The sequence below is a fragment of the Felis catus genome, chromosome C2 (genome assembly GCF_018350175.1).
Source record: "Felis catus isolate Fca126 chromosome C2, F.catus_Fca126_mat1.0, whole genome shotgun sequence".
NCBI classification, from domain to species: domain Eukaryota; kingdom Metazoa; phylum Chordata; class Mammalia; order Carnivora; family Felidae; genus Felis; species Felis catus.
In genome coordinates this window covers 69837999-69856603 of record NC_058376.1, presented here as the reverse complement: position 1 = coordinate 69856603, position 18605 = coordinate 69837999, and the positions used below count along the sequence as shown (strand labels likewise).

General features: G+C 41.2%; 1 protein-coding gene across 25 annotated transcripts in view; it reads right to left on the bottom strand.

Annotated features, from left to right (window-relative positions):
* The window catches only part of KALRN (kalirin RhoGEF kinase), a 708823-nt gene that overhangs the window by 266447 nt on the left and 423771 nt on the right, over positions 1-18605 (bottom strand). For 19 of the 25 annotated variants that reach the window (XM_045037038.1, XM_045037036.1, XM_023260241.2 and 16 more), the window contains 4 exons: positions 13391-13510; positions 7006-7224; positions 3209-3358; positions 277-391 (listed from right to left, as the gene is read on the bottom strand). In XM_045037038.1, coding sequence (XP_044892973.1) covers positions 277-391; positions 3209-3358; positions 7006-7224; positions 13391-13510 — 604 coding nt within the window. The remainder of the gene's footprint in view (positions 1-276; positions 392-3208; positions 3359-7005; positions 7225-13390; positions 13511-18605) is intronic. The other 6 variants (XM_023260243.2, XM_023260246.2, XM_023260233.2 and 3 more) reach the window with 1 other exon arrangement.

Here is an 18605-nt window from a genome sequence, read left to right as displayed (position 1 = left end):
ATACAGACCATTTCTTTTACTTCATAAAATTAAGTGTTGCTCTAGATCAAGATAACTGAAAAAGTGCCAGGGAAGTTACATCTTCATTTTTCCATTCCAAATCTTGATGCATGTTTAAAAATTGCCCAGGAATCACCACTGCCCATGCCATCTCACATCAACATTTTTCTTATCCAAGGAGAAGAATCAGGAAATCAGAGATTGCATAAAGACAAGGTACACAGCCTCCAGTCAGTGCTGCCGATGCGGCTCACGGCTGGAAGCCCCCACACTGACCTTTCACTTGCTGCTCAGGTCCCCGCGTGTGGCTGGCGGCACTGGGCATGCTGACGTTGTTCCTGTGGATGTACTTGAGAAACACTTCAGCGTTCCGCCGCGCCAGGGTACAGGCCTGAGAGAGACAAAGGTGTGAGGACCCCAGCAGGTGCCTGGGGTCTAAGACACTGGAAAAGGGGTGCTGGTGGTGAGGTTTCTGAAGCTCTGGGTAAGCAGAGCCCTGGAGGCCACTTCTGGTTCACAGATACTCCAATCCCAATGCAGGAGGCTCACCCTTTTGTGGAAGAAAGAATCACTCCCTGGGCTTCTCCCCTTTCCATCCCAGCTCAAAATCAGAAATCAGCCATCCCTTGACTCCCTATATGTTGATTCAGTGTTCATAATGTCATAGTTACTGCCTCAGGCTGGTTTTCCTCTGCCACCAGAATGTCTCTTATATGACCACTGGGGTAAGTCACTTTAACATTAGTTTAGACTTAAGAAAGCAAATTTGGGAAATAAACCTATTAACCATACATTCCATATCCAAATGGAAATTACATTAAACAAAACTTATTTGTCCATAAAATCCACGCCCACCTCAGTGACACTAATATCCTACTGCTGGGAAATATGGATCTACACACAGGACTAAGAGCCATTCCACCACCCTCTTGACAATTCGTGCTAGCTGTGCATGGCAGAGGACAGGTCACGTTCTCCTTGTTCCCATGGAGGAGATCCAGGCCCCAAGTGGGCAGGAATCATGAAGCATGTCAGGGCTAGAATCTAGGACTACTGACAGATTATTCCTAGTTTCTCTCAAGGCCAAAGAATTTCTGAATTTCTTTGAGGTTTTCTTCTGTTGCAGAAGTAATGCAGGAGGGCCCCTTATCCACAGTTTCCATCTCTGCAGTGTCAGTTAACTGCAGTCAACTGCGGTCCAGAAGCAGGTGGTCCTCCTCCTGATGTGATGTAGCCTATTGCTACTTCACAGTGCCGACATCATCCACCTCACTTCATCTCATCTTGTAGGCATTTTATCATCTCACAGCATCACAAGAAGGATGAGTACAGTCCAATGAGGTATTTTGAAAGACTACACTCACATAACTTTTATTATTGCATATTGTTACAGTTCTATTTATTATCAGTTATCGTTGTTGAACTCTTACTGTGCCTAATTTATAAATTAAACGTTATCATAGGTATACACACATAGGAAAAAGCATAGTATATATAAGTTCAGGCATCCACTGGGAGTCTTGGAACATATCCCCCATGGATAAGGGGGATTATGATACATGCTAGTCCACTAATTTTTAATCTACAGTTTTCAATAGTATCTCTAAACAAAACTGTCAAATTTTGACACCTTTTTACATTTAGCAACTGATTCCACAAATTATGCTGTAAAAAATTATTTTAAATTTTGCATTAGTAACAATTGTTTCTGGGAGCTCTGGTAAAAGACTGTTGGTGAGTCTATCCACCATGAATTCCATGAATTTAACAGCTGGATGGTGGTCCAAAGCTAAAGTATCCAACATAGATGAACTAATACACATAAATGGAGAACTCAGTGTCTGCCATTGGGCATTTAATTCCCACAGCAATAGGGAGTTTCTCACCTATGATTTTAGGCACATGTGGAAAACATTTTTTTCTTTCATGCTTCAAAAGAAACATGTAATTTTATGAAGTAATACTTTATGCCTCTTTTAAAATTCTTTAATATGCTCCACTTAAATTATTGTTTTAAACTTTGTTTTATACTAGAAAAGACTTTTAAAATCTCTTAGGCCTGGTATAGAAGACTTTTTATTTAATCTTATTAGTAAGAGCTGATTACTATGGGTTCTGATTGAGTGCAGGTGCAAGTGCCTGAAAGGAGGAGTGCAGGGAGAAGCTATCTTAAAAAGAGAGAAAGAGAGAAAAAAAAGTAAAACTCAAAGAGGTGGTCAAGTATAGAAAATCCCTAATAAAGTCAGTTAATTATAGAATTATAGAAAAGCAGTAGCAACATGTCAGAGTATAAAAATTCTCTTTGTACTTTCAGAAACCTGAAAGGAAGCAGAACATGAAAGCAAGAAATTTGAGAGTAAACAGAGCCTTTAGATAATTTTTAACACAGATGGCTCTGGCAGAGAGAAGATCAAAGGCTAGAGGAAAGAGGCTTACTAGGACTTTCCACACCAGCTGAAAGCCTGCTCAGAGCAGGACTGTGCTTCCTCCCTGAGAAACCAGGGCTCCATTAAAAGCCAAAACAAACAAACTGAAGTATTTCTCTCTTCACGCAACAGAATGAATAAGTGGTGTTATATCCATTGGTTACTGATAATTGTTCGATTGATAAATAAGGTGTCTAAATTCATTTAATTCTTGCCCTAAATTTTGCATCATCCATTTATAAAATATTTATTTTAATACTGATTTAATCTGGGCTTATATATTTCTTTCTTTTTAAAATTTTTTTAAGTAATCTCTGTGCTCAATGTGGGGGCTCAAACTCATGACCCCAAAAGCGAGAGTCGCATGCTCTACTGACTGAGACGACCAGGTGCCCCTGGGCTTATCTATTTCAATTAAAAATATTTTTATAAACCAAACATCACTGGGTGAAACTATGTATTTTTCTTAATTAACAACATCAACGGGATATCATGATATTCGAACATGGCACCTGTACTAATGGTATATAATAACTGCCTAGTCATCTAGAAAGTGCTGAGAGAAATAATATTTGAAGTGTAACTTTTCAACCTTTCAGGGTAACCAGCCAGTATCTTCTTTTATCTTCTCTACAAATACCTCCCTTTAGATAAGAAGTGAGGAAAACGGGGGGATGGAAAGCTCATATGATGATGCCTGTGTGTGTGTGACAGAGTCAGAGAGAACAGAGACCAAGGAGCAAGGCTAATGTCTCACACTGTGGGTGACAATGTGCTCTCACCTTAAGAAAGGCCTCCTTTTGTTCCAAATGTTTACTGATGAGTGGGATGACGTGGTCCATCTCTGCTGCTGGTCCCAGTTTGTCTCGTCCACCACACCAGTCCTCATCTCTCCGGTATTCTTGCTCTAAACTCTCTAGGACACTACAGACCTAATGAACCAAGGAGGAAAGGCTCTGTAGATTACTCGGTCAGAAAGGATTTTCTGAGCAGCTTTAGCCGACAGAACCCTGCACAGGTGACATGTTCCTTTTGAAGTTCAGTTTGTAGATTTAGAACATGCAGTGCCCCTGGGACATCTAAGAGAAGTCCAGGATGCAGTGGAGTTTGGGAGACTTGGAGTCATCTTCTGACAGTCGTTGGCTGAAGGCTGAAGCTATGGGGTTGAAGACATCACTTAGGGAGAGTATACAGAGTAAGAAAGGAAGAAAGACTAGTAATTTGTGGGGGAGGGGGGTTCAAAGTGTTTTGTGTATGTTCATTCTATCGCTGGAACCTCTTGAGGACTCTGTGAATATGGCAGAGCAGGAAAACGAAGTTTAGAGAAGATACTAGGATGCCCACCCATCTGTACTTGCCCTACAGTAAGTAGCCCCAAACAGAAATAAAGGAGGAAGTGGCCGTGTTGAGGGATTTATGGGTCCTAAGTGAATGATTTCTTTCCTCCTCCTTGGCAAACATATCCCAGCAAAAATGTCTTAGCTACCATCATAAGGCAATGACAACTTCAGGTCTCCTATTAGAAAATGTGCATTTCCTTCAGAGGATAACAAATCTAGGTTAACTTAAAAGATACTGGTTCTCAAAGTGCTAAGAGGCCATACTCTAAAAGCAAAAGTGTTGCAAATGGCACTTGGATGGAAGTCAGGTTGGGTGCAACAGAAGGGGACCTAGGGCAGCCTTGTGTCAGGGCCTAGGGAAGGGTGCAGGAAATAGAAACCTGTATTCCTATACTTTCTTTTACTAGGCTTTGAAAGCTTGGCTATGGCAGCAGGGAGAACAGCTACAACTATCTTGGGTCCCCTTTGCCTGAGAAGGCCATCCCTTTTGATGAAGAGTGTGGTACTAGACAGGATGCGTACTGAGTGATGAACTGAGCTGAAAATGTTCCAGGCAAATCACCCTCATGGCCAACATGCTCCCCATGTCATGAGAAGGCCTGTCCCTGAATTCTGCCTCCTCTGGCACCACACACCTCTCCTCATGCAAGGCGCGAATATGTGTAGGAAGGCCCATGTCTTGAGAGAAAACGGGTTACAGACATGCAAAAAACTTTGAGTACTTAAGGCCTGTCCCATGATAATACTGAACTAAAAATCAATTTGGGAGCTAGAGGAAATGAAAAGATTAGCAAGCATAAGTCCTTTAATTTAACAGGTAAAGAAACAAATCCAGAGCGGTAAGGTAACCTTTGGCAAGGTCAGTTCAGGGACAAATTGACTGACGCCTTAATGTAGAGCTTTGTCCCTTTCAGCATCGTGGTCCATTAAAAACTAAAAGTGGTGTATGATACTAGACAGGGATTAAACCTCATTAAAAAAAAATCTGGGTACAGGTATTTCCTGCTTTTCACAAGCTCACAACACCACTTCACGTTTGTGAAAGACCTATGTTAGTACCTGTTTTTGCTAACTGAAAGAAATACAAGGAGGATTTTCGGTTTTATGAAAAAAGGTAAAAAGTAAAACACGGTGTTCAGCATTTGTTCTGCGGGAAGCTGTCACAGAGGCAGCATGCACCCAAGTAGTGACGGTGGTCCCCAGCCTCCTTCTCCAGGAACTATACTCAGCCTCTCAGCATCCAGCTGCCACAGCTCTGAACTGTGTCTGTGAGCATCTGTGCTTTATCTTGACTTATTCTGTGCGTCCATTAGCAAGATGTGTCCCTAAGGTTTCAAAAGGGCCTACAAGAGGTTACTTTTGGGTCTAGGAATGTTCAAAAATTTTTCCCATGTAAATTAATGGTCATTGCTTTTTTGCTTTACATCTGATTTCAGCTTACACAAGTTTTCATAGGAACGCTCTCCATTCAGATAGCAGGGGAAACCTATATTTAGTTGTCCAGCATCATTCTTTCCTTTGCTTTTGAATTGTTTTGTCAAAATCAACTGACTGTATATTTGGGGTCTCCTTCTGGAATCTCCATTCTGTTTCATTGTGTCTATTCTTACGCCAACATCATTCTGTCTTGATCATTGTGGCTTTAGAGTAAGTCTTAAAATCAAGTAGTGTAACTCCTCCAACTTTTTTTTTTCTTTTCAAGATTGTTTGGCTATTCTTGATTCTTTGTATTTCTATATAAATCTTACAATCAGCATATCTTTTTTTTTTTTTTAACAAAAAAAGCCTTCTGGGATTTGATTGGGATTGTGTTGCATCTATAAACCGTCCTACTCGGCTGCTCCCAATTCTGTGACCGTCAAAGGCATCATTACTCCAACAGAAAGGAGAAGTGAGAAAAGGTGTGGAGACTGGAACACTGGCTACTGGGCCCTCTGACAGGCATGTCATATTTGCTTCAAGACAGACTTTCTCATGGTCCCTGTAAGTCACCCAGAGGAGAACATTTCTGATTGATTTCTACCAGGGAGCAATTCAAATGAGGAAAGTATTTTACATTAAATAAAATTACTTCTGTTTTTTTAAATTATTATTGAGAGAGAGAGAAAAAGAATGAGTGAGGGAGGGGCAGAGAGAGATGGAGAGAGAGAATCCCAAGCAGGCTCCAGACTCAGCACAGAGCCTGATGTGAGGCTTCATCCCACGGCACCTGGGATCATGACCTGAGCCCAAATCACGAGTTGGATACTCAAATGACTAAGCCACTCAGGTGTCCCAAAATTACTGTGTTTTAAACCTCTATTTCATGAAAAGAATTCCCTTAAAAGCACCTGAATCATTTAAAAATCCTCTCGGCCCTGTGCATATTGCCGTACAGATGGGACAGTGAAGGGTCCACATCTTTAATGTCCTGCTGTATGTATCTCCTGCCTTTTCTCCCATGGCAGCACCATCCTACCAGTTAGGCTCATGGTCCACCGGTGACAGAGAACTGTTTCCTCCATCAGACTGAGAGCCCCATGAGTGAAAGTGCTGACTGTTTTTCAGGCATAGTGCTTGACTGTGGCAGATTAGATCACGGTCACTCTACTTTCCTGACCTTCATAGGAGGCATATACTTCCCTGCCTCATTGATGTTGGCTTGGCCCCGTGACTTGTTTCGGCCACAAGGATGTTACAGCATGTAACACAAGCAGAGACTTGAGATGCACCTGCACAGTAGATTTTGGGCTCTTGCACTCTTGCTTTTCACCATAAATGTGCCTCAAATAGCTGCTGGTCAAGGAGGATGACAGACATGAGAGCAGATCTAGACCAAATCTGCAGCCGGGCGCCCAGTTCCAGCAAGCTTAGCCAAGATCAGCTGAACTCAAATACTTAAAAACAAAATGCTTATTGTTTTATGCCACTGAGTTGTGGGGTAGCATTACTGTGGCAATAGCTGACCCATACACCCCTCAAATCTAGTATTCAGTGCACACCCAATTTGTCCCTTAACATCTACGTCTGATGAGTTTGAGAAATTCCTAAGAAGCAAGTCACATGGCTCACTTCTCTAAAGAAAATGTTATAAGGAAGCTAACTGTAGTATTTCCACATCATTTTTCTACTCCCCAAGGTTAGGACTGAGAAGACTAGCTTCTTGTTAAGGGAGCTACTGCAGATTTGCGGTACGAGGGAAAAAAAAAAAAAGCCCTCCATCAACATCAGTCCCTCACACCCTGCAGCCCTTCCCTCACCTGTTCAGAAGTTTTATAAAATGCCACAGAGGCATTGACTAGTTTTAGCCGGTCTTCCATCTTCAGCATGAGCTGCTGCCAGTGGAGGGCCACCTTCTCGGCACATTCCCGGATGGCATCGGCATCATAGTGGCCGGCCTGGAGCAGAGCCTCAGCTTTCTGCTGTACCTGCAGGGCGCTCTGGTGCGTCTTCTGCAAGGAAGTGGCATGAAAGAGGGACTGGGCACAAGGGGAGGAGAGAGAGGTCCGTGGGAACGACCCAGGCGTGGTACGGGAGGGGGTGGAGTGAGGCGTGAGTGGAAAGATGCAGAAAAGTTAAAGAGCTTTAAATGGTAGATTCAAACATTTTGTCATGACGATTAATATATCACTGTTTTTAAAGCGTATTAAAAAAAAAAGAACATCATGCATTTTCATTAACTGAATGCTCAGGACCCTGGCTCCTGCCCACCCCCCACCCCCACTCTCCCGCTTGTATCACTGGTTCTAAAAACATCTCAGTTTCTGTGGTAGAAAAATAACAGTTGTGTATATACCTGCTCCCTGATTGGTTCATACACTAGTGAATTTTTCTTTTCAAATCCCATCATAAAATTGTTCACTGTCGTGAGTTTTCAAAGGAAGTTACTGCTGTAGTCCCATTTTACAGATCAAATAAACATAGCACATAAGAAAAAAAATCTCCATATAATACAAAGCTCAGCCAACAATGCAATTATTTTAAACATTAATAATTAGTTGAAAAGGACTCCAGGAGAAGGAATAAATTTGGCAGGTTAATAAAGCCTAAGAGTAGCATCTCACCATCACTTCGCTACCTCACCAAGGGAACAGAGCAGTGTAGTAGATAATTTAGCTCAATGTGCAATCCTTACATTATTACATTACTTATGTTTGCATTTAGGATAATATATATATCATGGAAAGTTTATTTTCTTATTCAGGCTAAATGTGGTCTGCATTCTCTGACTCATATTAACTGTAGGAGGTAGGGAGACCAGGCTGGAGGACCGGGTGGCAGAGAGAGCCAAAAGGGATTAAAACTTACTAAAATAAAGTACGGATGTGGATGAAACAGGACTTCAAAGAGCTAATATTATTGCAACCTCAGCCATTGGGATGATTTCAACTCCATGGCATAGTGGTAATTTGGCTTCTGCATGTTTAAGAAAGTATAGCTCAGCTTCCAGTAAAAAGGGACAGCTAGCAGCCCAGTAACATACTCCAAAACTACTTTCTGCCCTTCTTCTTGGGCAGCCATGCAAGGACAGTCCCCAACAGCTGGTCCATTCAGCACTCCCTGTGTGAGTACAACCTCCCTCCTTTTCTCCTCTACACCACTGCTTCCCCTTCACCCTCATCCCAGGGGGCAGTTTGCATAGTCCTGTTGGTTTTCCCTAGTCTGTCAACCATCTCCTGGCTTCCCTTCCCTGTTCTGAAATCTGTGCTCAGTGTGAGCTATGTTAGCACGACAGCCTCCAGCAACCTAGACTCCTTTATTCCCTTGCTTTGCCATTAAATCAGCCCTCAGTCATGATGACCACATCAGAATTTGAGTTCCTAAATGCTGAACATGGCTAGAAAGAGTAAACTAAGGGGCAGAAATGATCCTTTATAAATCCCCGACTTCTTTCTCTGTTTTACTTATCGGCACCATTTTCTTTTCCTGTCTCCTAAATAGAGGGGTATCCCAAAGTGCATTCTCGGTTTTCCTTCACTTCTGCAGAGCTCTTATTTATTCCCATGGCTGCTATTATTTCCTCTTTGTAGATGACTCTCAGTATCCATCTCTCGCCCTACATCTGACCCTCATCTTTAATTGTCTTGAGCTGCCTGTCACGCTTCTCACTCCAGGTCAGCAGCACTGGTTCAGGTGATCTAGCTGCCTGCCCCATGTTAGCCACTTACAAAGATGCATTCTTAGTAAAAGAAATGAATGGTCTTCCTGGAGAGAGGAGGAATGCTCACCAGTGAATGCAAACGGCTTGACTGCCCTGCCAGAGCCACCACCTTCCTCCTAGAGATCTTCTCAGGTTCCGCATCTAAAATGAAACTCCTTCCTCTGAAAGCATCTTCCAACAGCAGTCTACCATCTGCCCTCCTTGTTGTCACCTGGGGTTCCAATAGTGATATCATCCTTGACTTGTTCCTCAAGGAACAACATCCTTGATTGGTCTAGCCCACGTCATGCCTAGACTGCTGTGGTGGTACCAGTGCTAGTCTCCTTGCCTTCCATTTCTAATCCATCAAACCCATCCTTCACATTTCATACAGATAAGTTTGATTTCCTGTAATAGGAAGTTCTTGGATGAAGTGACTTCTAATGTTCTTCCGGCTCTGAAACTCTAATTTGATGCTATAATATCATTCCCTTCTCTCAACTCAAAAGCCTTCAGTGGTTCCCCTACTGCTGTGAAATTAAGTCCAAACTTAAAAGATGTCATTAAAGTCTCCTCCCAATGTAGTCTGTAACACTATCATCTACTACCTCCTTACAAAAACCCTCTGAAAACACACTATGCACTTTTTAATTTTCGCTACCTTCATTCTTCCTGCCTTTTAATGAACATCCCTTATTCTCTCCCACTTATGGTCCAGTAGTACTTTGAGACTCAGCTCAAATCTGAGCTGTTTTTTGGGGGGAGGGGGTGTGCCTGGGTGGCTCATGGTTTGTGAGTTCGAGCCCTGCATCTGGCTCTGTGCTGACAGTGCAGAACCTGCTTGGGATTCTCTCCCTCTCTCTCTCTCTCTGCTCCTCCTCCACTCTCACTCTCTCTCACTCTCAAAATAAATGAGTAAACTTAAAAAAATGTCTTTTGGGGACTTCTGGGGAAGACGGTGGGATAGGAAGATCCTAACCACAGGGGAGGTCAGTGGGGAATGGGTAAAATAGGTGATGGGGATTAAGAGTACACTTATCATCATGAACACTGGGTAATGTTTAGAACTGTTGAATCACTATATTGTACATCTGAAACTAATATAACACTGTATGTTAACTATATTAAAATTAATTTTTTTTAACTGAATACAAAAATCTTTTTGGACAGCTGGACTCACTAAAAACTACTCTCTTCTGAATCATCTAATATTTGGCTGGTTCTCCTTACTTAGACTGTGAAACTCTCAAAGCAATGACTGCTTTAAAAATCACTTTAATAACTGTCATTTATCCAAGGGTATATGCTGTATCAAGCACTGTGCTTATGTATATTTGTTCTTTCTTATGACACCACTATAAGGTGGGTATTATTATTCCTGTTTTACAAATAAAAAAAAAAAAATGAGGCTCAGGCCGGTTGAATGACTTTCCCAAAAATGTACAGCCAAGGAAGTGATGAGACCAGGAATAAGATTCAGGTTTGACTATTCCTATGTTCATTCCCACCATATCACACCAGACTGTTTTATCTCTAGCAATTAGAATGGCATCTACAGTGCTTCACTCGGAGGAAGGGTTCACCAAATGAACATTAGTGATTATGATAATTAACTGGCTTCTCAATATATGAAATCAGCATGTAATTGTCATCAAAATCCCATCATTATGTCTTTTTCTCTGAGAGTGAAGGAATAACTCTAATTGTCCTATAATTTAGGCTATGTAATAAATCCTCTTCCTTATTATGAAACTCATTATATCTGATAGTCCTTGGAACTCCATCCCCTTTAATTTCCAAAATGACAAACTCTTATGCACACGACATAATCTTGCTTTGATACGCCTGAGTCATTATTTTGCATGTACTGCTACTCTCTACCATGTAATCCTATTGAATATTATATCTTTAAGACATGGATTACCAAGGATGTTAATATATGATGTAAAATAGGAGTACATGGAAGAAAATTGAACCAAATCAATTAAATTTATTACCCAGTTTTAACTACTTTTTCTGCCATAATGCTCATACTTAAAATGCATAAGAGGATTTCAAATAAAATAGATTTCAAAATCGAGCTTATCTCTATGATATTCACAGCTCTTGAAACCCCATCAGCCATAACATTTTGCATACTAATAAACAATAACTTGGGTCTGTTGATAAATCTATACTTTGGGTGCTTTGTTCTGGTCTCTGTTCTTAACTGTTCTGTTTTCCTGAAACCCAGGTACTTCCAGTAAAAACTCTGACCTTCTTCGGGAAGACCAAAACCTTAAAACCCATAAATCCACCCAAGCTACGGTAAGCAGACATTCTAGTCTGCCCATGATAGTGTTAGTATATGCCTATTTTTTCTAGCTTAATTACTAATAATTCCCTTCTTCCCTCTCAGACGTGTCTCAGTTTTAACAATAAATTATATGATCATCCTACCCACACTTATTTTGTTTTCCCTTCTGGAACATAGGATTTTTTTCTCAGGGTCCAAGAAGTCAAATTATGTTCTCTATCAGCCATTACTTGGAAAGGCCTCAGTAATCCCATCAAAGTGGGCCAAGCCAAACCAGGCTCATCAGATCCCCTTTCAAACTGCTTCAATCTTCCTTGGCATATTTTCCCCTTGATGCAGAACATGGTCTAAACCAACACGTTTAGGGAGAAGCACAGGCTCCCTGGAGAAGGAGCAAATTGGAAGTTCATTATGTTAACTATGCGACAGACCCTGCCTACCCTCCACTCCCATGATCTTCCAGAAATCCTATCTGCTCTGCTATCTCCTCTTCAGACCATAGACATATACTCCACAGGGGCCTATATCTCAATATCAATTCCAAGAATATTTGATCAAGTTGCACCCATGTAATTAAGAAACCTACATGCTTAGTGAGCTTCTATTCTGTAAGGGTGTGACAGCACCATTGCAAATTAATACATACTGCATATGCAGGTCGTGGGATTTAGTCACTTCACTAGCAGAGCTGATGCATTTACCCAGTTTTCCACTAGCTCACTGAAATGCTCAAGTACATCATGACACTTGGTTTTACTTGCCCAACATTTGCTTATGGAACAGGGAATTTAATTACCTGATAGGGCAGGTAAACCTTCACAGCTGAGATAAACAAGGAGGAGGTGTGGCCAACAATGGTCTTCTCTCTGTCTAGCACTCTCACAGCTCCATGCCATGCCCCTAGTCTGCCCAACCTCTGTTCCCTTCATGCTGACTCTCTATGGGGCTTTGACCACTGTGTGCCTGATTTTCAATTGTAACCCCAATCCTGATTTTTCCTTGACAGTGAATAGGTCTTAACAACTTTCATATTTGGGCATGCCAGTAAAAGGGAAAGAGGCAGCTGATGATAATAAAACCTCTCTTCTCTCCTTAGTTCCTCCTTGGAAAATTATTTGCCCACACTGTGTGTGCAATATATAGCCTATTTTAAAATCTCAAATCCCAGACAGTAAACTACGACTAGTACTGGTTCCTACAAAGATAGCAGGCTATCTATGATTACTGTATTAAAGATATAAGTACGGGCATGAACAGCTAAAATTTTATCATTATTGTGTAAAATTCTCATTAACAATCATTTTTTTTAGTAAAAGATAACATCTTTGCATTTCTTATTCACTCAAAAGTGGGTTGACGTTTATACTGAATCACAAGTAATGGATGTCTTTCAAGGTTTCTCTCTGTTCCCGTTGGTGCTGAACTTATTTTTAATATAGTTCCCATGTCCCATTTCCTACTCTTTCCCCCACACCACTCTAAGGCAATCAGCTCAAGTCTCTTTGGGAAGGAGAATGTTCTAGTAGAAAGGATAATTAAAGGTATTATTTAAAGCAAGGCGAAAAAATTTATATCAGATTGTTGTAAGAGGAAATTTTATTTTAAAATAGTCTTTAAGACAAGTCTTGGCTGGTGAACTTCTGGTTTCAGTTTATTCTTGAAACGTGACTTATCAAACAGCTACTCTCGGTGAAGCAAACTATCTGGTGCAACCTGCTCCAGTGCTCATTGTTCTTGGTAAGAGGCAGAATCTGACAAGAAAATCTAAATATTACCTAGGAATCAAAGGTTTTAAAATGGACTACTAATGTACAAATGACTTTTGTACTTGTCTATCTTCAATTCTGAGTGATCTTCAAACGGACTTCTAACCTTTTGGCTTTACCAGTCTCACATGGTGTATAGTCCATGATGTACAAAAAGCTCAGTGTACCCAGGGCCTTAAGGTGAAAGGTACCAATGGGTAACCAAGATGCACATTTGTGGTGTGAATACTTGTCTTCTCATACTAGGACTCCTTGGGGGTGATGAACCCTTGCATTTGCTTCTCCATCAATTCCTGCATAATAGGGAGCTACCTGGACCATTTAACCAGAAAGAGTTAAGGCTTCACTACCTAAAGAAATGCCCACATCTTGAGGAATCATCTTGCCTGAAGTGCAGAGCAGAATGGGGAAGGGAGGACAGTGTAGTCAGATTTGGGTGTTACCTCGATTGCCAGTTGGAACTGCTCGTGTTCCCTCTGCAGCTGCTCTGCTTCAGACAAAGAGCTGGCATTGACCAGGCTGGCATTGAGCATTGACTCCCCATTGCGGATCCATCCCAGGACCTAGGGAGTCAGGACAAGAACACAGGTGAATGGCCTTTGCAACGTCCCCAGAGCTCTTGCTTTCTCTGACTGGTCCTTCAGTCAGACCCTGCTATTTTCTGACCACACTTGGAGAGAGGACAGGAAGGCTCTGGATAATGCTCATCTCTGCAATCTTACCTGGCACCATGTGCCATAAGGTTCTTATTGTAAGTATCAACCTCATTCTTCGATACATTTATTCTACTCTACCCTTATTACCCCTCTGTCCCAATTTCCTCAACCACTTAATTTAAACATTATCTGCTTGTATTGTATGTACATTTCTGAAGTTCAACATCCCACCATACTCTGTCCCCCCAAATGTAAACTTCTGGAAGACTAGGGCAATATACGTGTCATGCTTTGTCTCACACAGTGCCTAGCACAGTGCCTTGCAGGTGGTGAGTATGCAGTAATGTTTTTGAAAAAGGGAATAATTATCTATTGTATACACAATACCCAAATCACACCTGAACAAGTGGGTCCAACCTCTTATGCCTTGCAAAATAGTTAAAAGTAGACAAGTCTGAGCTTTGACAGGTCAATGACCCAAAGGAAAGAGGAGGGAGAAAGAAAACAAGTAAAACAGCATAAATAATCCATACACTGGATCATTAAAAAAAAAAAAAAAGGCAAGGGGAGAGGAAGTTATAATTGATTTATATTACCTAGAGGCAATGGCTAGGCTAAGTAAAATTTCTAGGTGACCTTAATTAGTACTGGAGAAAGAGAATTCAGTTATGGAATATTAGAATAGAAGGAGAAAGAGCTGACACTGTCTAGACAGTCCTAGGTGAAATGGACATGTGGCAATTCTCCAGCTAAGATCGAGTCAAGCAAATCATCACACTGGAAGAATCAGGCCTTAAAAATCTACCTTGCGTCTTGTCACCAGAAAATTGCCAAATACTTTCTTTATTAGGGAGTCTAAGAGCCTGCTTGGAGAGGAAATAAAAATTCTTCTGAAATTTCAAGATCAGTACATATCATCCATCTGTTACTTTAAGGCAAAGGAGAAGATACCACAATCTGTTTCAGATTTTTGCAGACTTTTTTCCCCCTCTCAACTTCTTCATGCTCAACAGTTAGAAAAATACTAAGCCTGGGCTCTCCTATTCCACAATCCTCATAGGCAGTTCTCAAATTTCCTCCTTGGGCAGAAAATGACTGATGACATATTGTACATGGATAACACTAGGGCAAAAATCCTGTGGAAGCTGGGCTATTTTGATTGAGATGCTAACTCATGGCCAGTCTGGCAGATTGTGGATGAGATGCCAAATCTGTAAAGCAATTAGTCGCAGGAATACTGCTCAGAGTGTGTATGTGGGAAATGTCTGATGCCAGTGGGGTACTGTGGCTGGCTGGCTAGAGGTGCTAATGATTTCCTAAAGCCGCCTGTGAGTTTGGGTACATGCATACATGGATTGCATGGCCAAAAGCTTCAGCTCTTTGGAAAATGGAACTCACAATATATACTTTTGAACTATGCAAGTCCTTCTGCCATGCTTCATTGCATTTTGCTTAGTTCAAGATTCATTGGAGGGTGTCAGAGAAACATTTACTCTGTGTGCATCACAAATCAACGTTTGAGGGGCAATTTGACTCCCTCTGGGCCTCCTGAGTCTTGCTGGCATATGTTACCTTCTAGTTTCAGCCAACTGGAAACATCAGTTATAGCTGTGGTGATGGGGATCTCCATTTACTAGGTTTCCATTTAGATATTATAGGCTCCAGTCTCTGCGTCGTTCATTAAGTCATGCCATATCCTTGACATTCTTACTCATTTTGATCTTCCAAATGCTGTTTATAAAGGCATGTCAGGTCACCAGAGTGGGAATTTTGATTTTAGGAAGATAAAAATGCATGTTTATATCCATGGCTTAGGTTCAGGGGTGGGACTGATTCTTATACCCGAGTCAGTCCTTGAAGTAGGACTGGGATAGTGAAGAAAAAACACAAAGTCTGCAGTCAGAACACCTGGCTTTTTTTACTACCTGGAAAAACCACAAAACCCTCAGTTTTCTCATCTACAAAATTAACATAATAGTACCTTTCCTTTCTACATCAGGGCTGATAAGATGCAAAACCTGCCGATGGTAGAGGTGATGATGTTTAGTTTTGGAGCAAAGCGAGGTAATGCTGTGATTCTTCATTTACCCCTCTCACAATGAGAAGAAAAAAAAAAGGCTAGGACTATTAATTTTTGTTCCAGTATTTTTAGAGCTTACTGGCAAATTCTGATGTGATGTGGGACCCTTGGCTGTTTTGTTACCACCATTCTTTGTAGTCTGATCAGTGACAACCCTTGTTGGTATAATTTTCTATTACTGTAGTCCTTTATTTTCTTGTCTCATAAAATTGGCTATTTATTCTATAAGCATCCAAATGAGTGCAAGGGAATAGAAGAAATACTGTCAGAAAAAATGAGAAAATGTTTTTCTAATCCTGTGTAATTTCAGAAACCTCATTTAATCTCTCTGAATCTTGGTTTTCTCATCTGCAAAATGGTAACACTTTGGTTGCTTAAGTCACAAAGAAAGACTAAATGAAGTAACCTAAAAGTGTTCTGCAAACCATAAAATGTAGTCCAAAACACGAGCATTTTATGTTGATCAATTATCTGAGGCAACGATTTACCTATAGGTTAGATGATCTTTGAGGGTCACTTTGAATCCTAACATTCCATACTTCTTTCAAAATTCAGAGGCCCTGCAAACCACAGGATACCAGAGAGAGTCAGGTGGGTAAGAATGAGGGACCAGAGGCATATCACTGCTCAGGGACTCAGGAGCTGGCCAAGAATTCAGCTCAGTCAGAGCTGAGATGGCAAACTGAAAATGGGGGTTTACTGCTTCCTCAGGCTAAGAAAGCTCAGGTAAACCCCAGTGAGAAGACTGGATTTGGTTAACTGGACGTGGATGCCCACAAATGATGATGCCATCTCAGTGGGGCAAGCTGTACCCTGTAACCACACAGGCTGGGAAGCTGTTTGTATACGGTTCTCTAGGTCACATTCACAATGAAGCTATGAAGATGCCCTCAAGGCCTCTGACTCTAAGACCAGCTGTTGCTGATGACTTATCACAAGGCACAGTCATTTCTGAAAGTCTGGCCGCAGGAAAAATTGCCCACCCCTCAGATGGTAACTCAGAGCCTGTCATATTTCCAGCATTTCTTAGTTCTAGAAATTCACAATTTAAGAGATTGTATATGTGATCATCCTTCCTGGTTTTATAGACTGTGACCATGTCTTCTTAATTATCTCCATTTTGAAACAAATGGACAGTACTTGTCCCTTTGGTCTACCCCAACTCTCTTCTACCCCAACTCTTTTCTACCTTTATGTGTGGTGAACAGAATTGAACACAGTATTCTTGACAGGATCAGGATCATATTTTCTCCTTTGTTTTCAATGTCCCTTTTGTTCATAAGCAAGTTTTGGGCAGTATTTGGTCCACAGGAGTAATGAAAGTCAATGCCTTTAGTAGACAAATAAGTATGATTTATTTCCCCATGGCTTAGAGCCCCAATATCTTACAAATCCATTTTGGCCTATTTTCTGCTAAATGCACTGTTCTGGGGTAATACATATGGAAATTCACTTAGTTTTATGCCCATTGAGTAGGTTTTTCAAATCTTCTTGGATTATCTAATAAATGTGAGGTCATCTTTATCAGAGTAGTAATTTTCCTGGAAAGCAATCAGAGAATGCTGTGGGACTACAGAGTAATCTGAACCACTTTTCTAGAAGAAAGGGGGCATCTGAGTGGTCTAGGGCCCTGGACCATGGGCTATAATCAGGGGAGTGGTTTTCCTTAAGCAGTCAACATTTCTCCAGAGGTGTTTGGGCCATTTATCTAAGATACAGAGTCCTATGTAATCCCTCAGAAAGAACACGGGTTGCATTAAACAACTTCATTTGTTCTCAATACTCGAAAATAATTTTCAGTCTAACATCCGTAGCATCATCTCTCCTCAAAGCTTACGTTTAATATAATTGTGGTGTAACTACATAACCATAGGTTATGATGGCCAAATCTAAACTTTTCATCTATGAGCTCTAACGACAGAGCTGTGTAACAGCACATTGTGGGTCTCTCCCTTTCCGTCCCCATTAATGGCATTTCAGTTAAGGTGTCCTTTTTCTTTTCTTCTTTCTTTCCTTTTTTTTTTTCTTTTAGTATTTTCAAAAGAGAAACTCTCAAGCTGGTGTCTAAATTTAGCTCCACTGATCAATACTGACATCTAAATTAACTCCCTCTTTCCAAGTGTCAACAGCTTTCAAATCAATATTTCCTGCTCCACCAACTTCCATCAAACACAAATGCCTTCTCTGAAACTGGATCAGATGACTCCCAAAAGAAAGAGCCCTACGCTGACAAGGAAAACAAGTCTGCCTAATGAGGCATGGTGGCTTAACTAAGCAGCAATCCCTTGGTGCCTCCCAGGACCTCTGTCCTTCCCGAAGGCCTTTGTGGGTTTCTTGCAGTCTGACTTAAGCAATCCAGTATGGTTTTGAACTACAATCCCCTATGTGTCATCCTCACCATGGTGGGAAGAAGCCATTTGCTGCCGCAGAAGAATTTTTTGTCTTCCAACTCACGAAATACTGAATGGGAATGTATCCAGATATTAGTCAAGCCTGGATTATTCATATATAGACATCCCACTTCCCCATTTGATAAAGTACCTATCATCATCCCAACTCCCCATTCTACACAGAATGTATACTTAGAGGATGAAAATTCATTTCCATTTCCATACCAGTCAAGAAAAACGTAATTAGGGTGTGAGCTCTATTATTAATGTTGGAGCAAACAATAAAATTAAAAACCAGGAACAAAAGTATATATTTCATTTCACAAATAGGAATGATTTTCCTGTTACTCTGTTTGGATGATCTCTCCCGCCACCTTCGGCTGATGGGAACAACTATGCATGAACGACGGAGGGCTCCCATGACCTGTTGGAGTGTGTTGATTGATGAGGCAGGCGCCTTGTGCCAGGCACAGGCCGTGCCTGCCTGTGCTCTAATATGTAGTGCTGTGAAGGCCAGGAAGACCCCCAGGCT